Below are 10,000 nucleotides of genomic sequence, written 5' to 3' on the forward strand. Positions count from 1 at the left end.
CTGACCTGGTAGTGGAACAGCAACTTGGCAGCCAAATACCTCGAAATAATTCGTGAGATTGGATCTTTCTACTGATCAACCATGAACATAATTTATTGTTCGATTTTTGCCAGAAATGGCCGGTTATTAGAAAGGTCAACATGACCAAGCGCACGATAACACATTAATAAAACAAAGAAATCCTAGAACCATGCTGCCTACTCGGATGATTCCTTGTTTGAGTTGTGTAGCTAGAAGCGACGCCCAGCAAAATGGCGAAACAGTAACAGGCTACCTCAAGGGTAAACAGATTCAACCGAACAGAAAACACGGCGGAGAAAATGAAATGGTTTGTTATTGCCGTCGGTACGCTGTAGGAAATCTGGCTCCATAGCATAATGACCGGAGATCGCGGAAGAAGAAATTGTCGTTGAAACTGTAACTGGAAAATAATTACAAACAAAAAGGCATGATGTTTTCACTTCGACTGAAATGGTCGCCACAAAGTTATAAACCCCTATCGACATTCGGAGAACTCCTAGATCATAGAACATAATGCCGAGAAATACTATCACTAGTTTGTTGAAATTTAATTTTGTTTGATTCTTCGACAGATAAATAACTTTTTTCATCATGAAATCAATTTTACATAATAAAATAAAATGATTAAAGTTAAAAAATGTAAAAAATCTTCTTATAAAATAAGAATAGAAACCAGACAGAAACGTTGAGCAAAACCAAAATATGCTCTTCTCTTTTTGTGCTTTTCTCTTTCCTATGCCATCAAACATCAATCATCGCTTCCAACACATCGCAATTGTCTATAGCAAATTAAATCAGCAATAATTCCACAATTAGATAGAAACGCTTGATCCGCATAATAATACACAGAAGTATTATTACTTTCACTAAGGAAGTCAGCCGAACAGAAAGCAATCTGTGAATGGACATCCGCTACGAACATGTTGAATGGTGTTCCATTAATCTTTTTTTCTTTCGTAACTAACTGTCTATAGAAAGCAAAAAGCAAATCTCAAAACCTACTCAATTGAAGTATCTTAAAATAAATTAACACACCACCACTGTTACATTGTTTCAGAGCTTTAATTACATTTTCAAGAATGTAAATCTACTCTCTCTCTCACGCTACACTCCTCATCAATTGCAGTGAAGCGAAGCGAGCTAAAGCGAGAACGTTTTGAACGTTCCCCCCCCCCCCCCCCCCCCCCCCCCGGGCACCACGACTCGACGACAGCCTAAAAAGCGCAAACCTTCTGTTGCACGTCTGTCCGTGCGCAAAATGTGGTCGGTTTCCCCCCCAGCGTAACGATACAATTCCCCCGAAAGCAAGTAATTACCGTAATAACCAAAAGTTCAAATAAATTCCTCGAAATCTCTCCCATTCGTTCGTTCGTTCGTTCGTTGTTTCGATATTCCCTTCCACAAAAACACAACACCAAGTGACCGACCATGCCATTTTGCGGAACCGCGGAACCACCAACTAGCCTAAGGTTAACGGTGTGTTTGCAAACGCAACCCAGCTTTCGACGCTAACCGAGTTCCGCTAAAGCGAACCGAACCTAACCTGACCGGACGCATCATCATTTGCTTTATCGCGTTACATCGATGGGATGGCTGGGTGGCCAAAGGTCGTCGACGGCGTCGATGGCCCCTTTCGCTGATCGCTTTACGATTTCCGGTTCGCGCACACTTAACGACACCTAACGACCAGCGCTCGACAAATTGGTCCGTACCGTTCCCACCTCCACCCTCGGGCAGGTCGAAAAGGCCGTCCACGAAACCACGCCAGAGCAATTCAAGGCCATTCTAAAACCACGGCACGGCCCATTCCTGGATGTCGGTAAGGGGCAAAGGCAAATATTTTCATTTCTCCCCCTTAATTATACCAAAGGGGCCCGAGCTCGAGCTCGAAAGTGCTGCTGACAGTGGTCGCTAGTGGTTGGTTCGAGCTGAAGCTTTAATCGATTCACCACGGCCCAAACGGCCACCGAAAACTAAAGGCCAGGGAATGACTTTAAAGTCTCAGCCACTGGTGGGCAACTGCTGACACTAGCGGTTCCCGCGCTCGCTGCTGATATGGCGCAAAGAACGGAATCATTTTCACCATTTACCACACCATCTTGCCAGCCGGCACCGTACCGTACCGTTCCATTATTTGTCTGATATCTTTTAAAAACTCATATTCCAGCACATTTCACCCTCGCTCTGTTTGCACTGCCCTTTTTTAGCCTTTGGCCACCGCCACCGATGATGTGGGGCCACCGTTGTGTGCCAAACCGAACCGAACCGCACAGACCGCCGTCCGATATTCCAGGATATTGAGTCCCGTGAAAATGGATGTTCTTTACGATTACGGTGATGGTTTTGCGTGCGATGTGCGCGAACGGAAAATGGGGTTTCCCCCCATTCTTCCTAGTGGACGGGAAAGCGTGAGGAAGAGGGAGCTTTCGCGCAACCTCTCCAACACCCCGGGGGGGAGGCCCGGCATAACATTCAACTCCTTTGCTTCATGCGCGTGGCTGTGAAGTGAAAGCGTGTAGCCACAGATGCCCTCGAGGCGGTGCGAGAAGGCGCGTAGTGGGAAAAGCGTGGAGTGGGTGAAGAAGAAATGTGGAAATTCTTACAACTTCCAACAGCATCACCACCACCACCATGAGCAACAGCAGCAGCAGCAACAGCGCCAAAGTAACAGTGCTCGAGGCCATTTTGTGCTGGAACGCATTTTAATGCGTTTCAAGCCACGTTCTCTCGAAGACATCCCAAAGCTACGGCCCCCTTGTTTTGCCCCCACCACATAACGTGGCTGGCTGAGCATCATGACCCCGGGAACGAAGACGTGACGAAGACAAGTAGAGAGAGAGAGAGAGAGAGAGAGAGAGAGAGAGAGAGAGAGAGAAGGGCAAAGGGAAAAGAAAAAGGCCAAGTGCCCTTTCGCTCCCGTATCCCGGATCAGGATGAAACGCTTCGCACTCGCAGAGAGATAGAGAGAGAGAGAGAGAGAGAGAAGAGGAAGTGGAAAGGATGCCAGTAGGGTGGCCAACATCAAATTGCTGCCTTCCTCTTGCGTGGCTTTGCATCATCTCGTTCTGGATCTCGCGCTGGCCATGGCACTGGGCGGCGGTTCCAGGAGATGTTCTGAGACGAGAACGTTGGAGTCGAGAGATGCTGCTGCTGCTGCTGCTTGCAGTCATCAACAGGTCCCGAGCCCTAGAAGGAAGGGAATGCAACCCCGCGGATGCGGTAGTTTATGCGTTTCCCTATCGCTTTTACAATCTTCCGCGCCCCGGCCCCCTTAATGGCCGACAATGAATGCCGTCTCTTCTCCTGCGGTGTGGGAGGGATTTTTCGGTTCATCTCGGCATCATTCCCGGGGGAAGATTACCGAAAAGAAGGGAGCACCCAACAGTTCCCACAGTTTTGCTGCCGGTTGATGCTTCCTTCGATGCCAACGGGGCTTGTTCCGGCTCTCACTCTACGGCGACGTCTGTTGTTGTTGTACCACGAATGAATTCCATGGCAAATTCCAACCAGACCGTTTCATTTCGTTGGCCACTTGCATGAAATTGTGTATTTCGTTTCGTCTCATTCTTTTGTTTCTTGTTTCACCCATTGCATCACGCTCCATCAGGTAAATCAAATCAAAATACACTCGTGTGCCCGGTGAGCTGATGAGCTCCGGCCAGTGCCAGTCCGTGCGAACCGACCGAGTTGCCAATGTGGGCAATCACCATGGCCGGCACTAGTGGGAAGGAGCAAAGCAGCTGAAACGGCGCGGTAGTGCGGGGTTTGCTGGAGCAACAAAAATAACCGGGCAAACAAATAAACAGCCTCGAGCATGTTACCAACTATGCCATCGTCTCGGCTTCACCTTCACCATGGCCACGGACATCCTTCTGACAGTGCTGACACACTGCCTGCCCGTGTTTGTCGCGGACACGGCATGGCGTCGAGGCGAGGCAACATCAAAGGAATTTCATCCAACATTTTTCGCCTTATGTGAGAGCGAATGTGTTCCCAAGGTTTCGTGTGGAGGAAAAGGGTGGGCGAGCGAGCGGTGGCGACGTAGAAACGTGCCCACAGCATCAACCAAACACAGGGTGTTCGCGCTTACTCACAACGCGATCGCGAAGCACCTCGCACGATGGTTCTATATTCCGTTTTCCAAACCGAATCGCAAGCGATAGCGAGCTCAATTGCCCAAAATGCAACAATTTTCTCTCGAAACAAACGAATCCAACCGCAGAACCACCCTGTGCCAGCACCGCTCACAGCCTGCTGTGAAGGGATGGTGGAATGGCATCAGCAAGTCGCTGGCTGCTGGCATCCTTTTTGGGGTGGATGGCATCTCGTGCAAAACTCTCGTGAAAACACCCCTTTGGGGGGAGCGGGCGTAGCGCATGAAACGTTCAGATTTTGGTTTTAAGGCACACGAAACGTGCACATACACATGCAGAGCATCCCAAGAAACGACTTCCAAGGCCCCTGGCTTGATGGCTGGCCGGCCGACCGGGTAACGTGCTGAGCTCAGCTGTTGGGCTGTTCGTATGGTGGCCGTTGATGTTGCTACTGCCCTCAGTAAATGCTTCTCTCGTGTCTTGTATTGGTTGTGTGCACACGTGTGTGCATGTGTGTTGAGCGAACACACGTCGTCGTCATCGTCGTCGTCGAGGCACTTGTCACTGGTGTGTGGTGTTTATGTTTGCTGACTCCCCTCCCGGGAGTAGAGGAGGCAGCTACGACGAAGGGCCAGTCCCTGCCCCCAGCCCCCACCCCGTTGACTCGTGCTCGATTACATCATTTTCTTATAATGTTATTTTAAATTCTTCCCTCATCCCGAGGAGGGGATGCTAAGCTCGGACTCGGGTACGGTGGCATGAGATGATGATGGTTTCAGAGTGGACCATCGATTCGAGGTCAGCTCGAGACGGTTGTAACGGGAATGGTATGCTTTTTGGTGCCTCCCGGACAGGGTAGGGCAGGGAGTGAAGGGCACGCAGTACACATGTGGTGGTGGTAGTGGGCTGGGAATCACCGAAAACCCCGAAAAGGGCTGCCAACGGCAAAATGGAGCAAAGCCATTACTGTGCAAGCAAAGCGGTTTTCCACCCGGGACGCGGGGGGAGGTTGGGGAGGGATCAGGGGATGGAGGGATGCCGAAAGCTACTTAGCCTTCAGTTTGTACTTTGCGCACAACCCCGAAAGGGAAAGAGGGAAAGGATGACGGGGGGCGGGGGGCCCTGTTACTGCTTCCGATCAACAAATTGATTTCGCGAGTCTTTCATCCACCAACCCTCACTCCACTCTCTTGTTAGGGAAACGTTTGTTTGCCTGTCGACATCGCAAGCGTACGTTGCGCGGTGTTTGTGGTTTTAATTGGCAATTAAGTGGTGCGCAAAAGTGATTCCCAGTTTCGTCTTTCGAACCCCTGGAACCAACTTTAGCACAATGGAGACGCCCAGTCATTCACAGTTTTAGTACAACGAATGGAGGCGCCCTCACTCACGCTGTTCGCCATCTCGAAGGCGGCTAACTAGATGCTGGGTTTCCCAACAGAAATTCACATGTGCATTGAGTATGTTGCCTGCAGTAGCGAGCCAGGATATGTTCCAAAGGGGTCACAAACCGGCTTCGTCGTAACGGACCCAATGCATTAGCATCGCTCTCCACCTCACACCATCCGGTGCAGCAGCAGCAGCAGTGCCACAACGAAACGAACAGAGCTCCGAAATGTGTTCCAGAGCATAATCAACCGATGTGCTGCTGGTGATGCTGTAGCGTTGAACCGTTTTCCCAGGCTAAACCAACCAGTGTATATGTTTGAATTTGATCTCATAAAATGCCACACCAGAGCGTGTGTTTGGTAGCGAGAAAGTTTGGGTGTATACGAAAGGGAAAGAGAGAGAGAGAGAGGCTAGGAAGTGCAGAGATTAGAAACGCTTCTAAACATTGTTCGGTGTTCGGTGCAGCAGCTGCAACGCATTCGCCAAACGGAGCAACTTTCGTGCCGGCGTCGTTGTTCTGACTAAGTAAAAATTTAAACATTCACTTCCGGAACCAGCAGCAGTGGCAGCAGCAGCAGGAGCAACATGGTTGGTAACGGGTTGTTACAAGCGATGATAACATGGTGCACTGCTTAAGCATTTGCAACACCTTCTCTCGACATCTCTCTCTCTCTCGCTGTCGTATTATCTCTGTCTATATGTGCCTCACTTTCGCTCTTATCTAGTAACGTTTTACATGTTTAATGGCTTTTCTCTAAAAGTTAGCCAATTTCTAAAGCCATTACAGTGAAGCCAACATGTTTGTGTAAGCTCCTTTCGGTCATTCTATCCCGTTAAAATGTTTTCCTAAAACTTCTGGAGCAGTGCGGTGTAATCTCAACTACTAGAAGCGGTCCGTAAAAACAGATTTCCATCGTACAAGGTTGTAAGCGATGAAAAAAAAAATACAAACATTACGCTGTCCAGCCCCTTCAATCAACCAGAGTAAACTGCTGTCAATCGGTTCAACCCATGCCGTAGCATCAAAAGCTTTAGAAGGAGCCATTCTTTGCTTTGATCATACTCGTGCACTCGAATGCACTACGCACTTGCCATCAAACGAACCTGTCCGGAAGCTGGTCGACATCAGAGGTAGATATGTTTATGACACATACCGTTTTCCCTATCATCAGGTGCATCGTAATTGAAGAAGAAAGTGAACAAAAGCCACTCAAGTAGGAGTCTACCGAGCAAACACAGCCCGCAGTAGCATTAGAAGCAATTCTCAACCACCTCAACTGCAACAACACAACGGTGGCAGCGAAAGTAGAAACGGATATGTTTGTATCTCTCGCTCTCCCTCGGTAAACTAATGCCAGCACCCCCTCCGGTCCCCTCAACCGTCAGGTCTACCTGTTAAATCAGGTGAATCACGCTGCATCCATAACGCAATTAATCCATTTGTCTGTGATCAGCATAATGGATTACGTTCGAGCGGCAGAATTGAACGAGATATTAATTAATGTAGCCCACGAGCTGCTTTTAGCGGTGAATGGGCTCCTAAGGGTACGAGCGCGGTAAGCTGCAAGCAAGGATCATAATCCAGCGAATCGATATCGAGTTTCGCGACACCATCTGCCCCCGCCCTGCATATGTGTTCCCATGGTGTCGTGGTTTATAAAGTTCAATTCCTGGAGCTGAAGCAGAAGCTATTCACAAAACACAACACCGCGTATTCTCGGAATCTCAGCGGAAAAGCCTCTCCGGAGCGGCGTCTATGTAGCGTGTGTTTGAACAAGTACGTTGGTCGTTTGGTTAGCTAACGATGGCTGGCTGGCTGGCTGGATGGTTGGATAGCTAATACTAACGCACCACGTTACGACTGGCGCTCGAAGTAATCACTCCCAAGATGCAAATGATGAGAAGCGGGGGAAGCCAATTGGATTAATGGCAACCCGGGGATTGGGCAATAAATCAGATCCCATTTTTAGTTGCCCGGAACTGAGGGCTCCACTGAGGGCTTCCCGAGTTAATCGTTCGTAGTAATGTAGATTAGCGGAACCAAATTGAGAGCTCACGTCCTATTTCCCTTGTTTTTTCCTCTACTTTACCCAAATCTAGTAAATCTTCAATTACCATACCCATAAATCACTTCTCACGCGCACGAGAGGCGGAAGCGATAAATTACGATACCGTGAACCACGATAGCTAACCATCGTTTATTTTTCTTCTTGTTCCTCTTCCACCAGGTGTCTGTACGGGTGTCCCTGGTTTGAAGACTACCTAAAGGTCGCTAGTGAGTGACCTCCTTTTAGCCACACCCTCTCAAAAGAAAAGGGGGACACCTTCCGGGGGGTGCAAACAAGTGTTTTATCAGAAACGCATCAGCGAAGCGGAAAGAGCGGCACGCGTACGAGACTTACCTCATTATCCTTATCAGCATCCTTGATGTGCTGGGCGATAAATCTTACCGCCTGTATCGCCGACAGTACCTCCGGTGATAATTGCTTCGGTATGACATTCTCCGCCTCCACTGTTTTTTTTTTGTTTTGTTAAGGTCCGCAGCAGGACCCCGGGGGTTCGTGACAATGACGGTCGCCATCCGCGACGTTCCGGTTGGGATGGTAGCGTTCCGGCATCCATTTGGTCACCATGTTGGTGGTAAACCAGACACAGACAAAAAAGGGAGCGAGAGAAAGGAAGAAAACAATTTTAGAAACCATTTTCCTAGCCCAAAGAAGCGCTGGGCTCTTGCGGGTCACTCCGAGGCTGGTCGTAAAATAAATCAAAATTTAATTATAAATTATCATATCCGAGCGTGCGGAGCGACCGTCGGTTCGGCGAGGACGGCTCGCATTCGAGCGGAACGCACGTCGTCGTCGCACAGTCCTCCGGTGAGTTGGTCCGGTGCCCCGGCAAAGGTTCGTCCGGAGGCCTTTTCTAATCGGTCCGGGGTCCTACTGGAAGGGAGGCTTACCTGAACCGTGCGATAGATTAACTCCTATATTATCGAAACTGTCACCGCCCTCCTTGAACTCGCCCGGAAAATCGCTCACACTGTGGGAAGACAGAGAGAGAGAGAGAAGAGACAAAAACATGAATTGTGAGCCACGGATGATGATGATGATGATGATGCTGATGATGGTTCGGTCTCGTGCGTGGGGAATGGGTTTGTCATTAATTCATTCGAGTAGGCCAAGGCTGGCTAGCTGGCTGACGGAACGTCCCAGAGTGGACCAGGGCCTACTCGATCTGCGTCGGGATTCTCCTTTCGCAACGTCAGGCGAACGGGTCATCCAAGCGATTGGGAATTGGTGCCCGGCACGTCCGGACTAAAGCAAACAAAGTCCCTTCCGTCGTCCAGGACGAACGAACGAGCAGCAGGTGGACCAACCACATCGTCCTCGTCCCCATCGACGGTGTATCAGCTATTGTACATCTTTGCAGCATCTTCCTCCGCAGCACACATTCACACACTGAGTCAGCCAGTCCCGTGTCCTGCTATCGAGCCATTTATCTTTCCCCGTCCCCCACCGCCGCCGATTCGACCCCGAACGTAACCCTTGTCCACAACTTAGGAGATGCGATTCGCCGCACAACAAAACAACAAACAAACGGTGATCCCTGTCCCTGACGTGGACTTTCATCCTGCAACGTAGGTTGAGTACATAGGGTGCGCGTGCCCACTCTCCCTTTGCCAGTCAACCAAGCTGGACAGGAGCTAATGAATTTAATAATAATAAAATGATAAATTTCTCCAACTCGCACCACCAGGCGTCCACCTCCCACACCCCCAGGGGACCAATGGAACACCGATCACCGGTTGTGCAGCAAACTTTCCACGGTCCGTAAATGTTGTTCCTTGCAGTCCTGGAAGAAGGTAGTCATCGTCGTCCGGTGTTGATCGAACATGGCAGACTAACGAGTTTAGCAAAGTGCAACAGGATAAAATCTAACTAACCAGCATCGATCACCGGCCACGTCGCTCGCCGTCTCGTTTTGGATTCAATAACGTGAAAGTTGCTCTGATGGGTTGTATGCGGTGCCGAGCATGCAAAGTGCAGCAGCAGAAACAACCTAAATGCTACCGGGAACAACCAGACAACGACGGAGCCTTCGGACTACACGAGCGGCACATGCAAATGCCTATAGTACTCGGATTATTGTTAAACATGCAACTACATTAATAACTTGACAAGCTTCTTACTACAAAACATATACAATTTCTTCATTATCCCGGACACTCGTATGCTTTTAGTAACATCAAACATGAACCTCGCTTTAAGGGGGGGCTTCGGTTATTTGTTACCAAAACAAGGATCATTTTTGAAGATTTTTTGTGACGCAACCATTCAACTTTATTCTTTCAAGTGTACGTCATATTAAACAGTAACTTATGAAGAATATTTGGTTCTATTTTGTGGAAGATTGATTAAAAACTTCATCCATGGCATCAAATTTCTGCGTCTGCGAAAAGTTACTTTTTATGGTTCCCATCTGCCCATATGTAGCTGCGTGAT

General features: G+C 49.0%; 1 protein-coding gene across 1 annotated transcript in view; it reads right to left on the minus strand.

The window, feature by feature from the left end:
- LOC126569246 (acetylcholine receptor subunit beta-like 2) overlaps positions 1-10,000 on the minus strand; it is a 22,196-nt gene that overhangs the window by 7,447 nt on the left and 4,749 nt on the right. The window contains exons 7-8 of the mRNA XM_050226215.1: positions 8,458-8,537; positions 7,904-8,013 (exon numbers count right to left, since the gene is read on the minus strand). Coding sequence (XP_050082172.1) covers positions 7,904-8,013; positions 8,458-8,537 — 190 coding nt within the window. The remainder of the gene's footprint in view (positions 1-7,903; positions 8,014-8,457; positions 8,538-10,000) is intronic.

Source organism: Anopheles aquasalis, chromosome 2 (genome assembly GCF_943734665.1).
Source record: "Anopheles aquasalis chromosome 2, idAnoAquaMG_Q_19, whole genome shotgun sequence".
NCBI lineage: Eukaryota > Metazoa > Arthropoda > Insecta > Diptera > Culicidae > Anopheles > Anopheles aquasalis.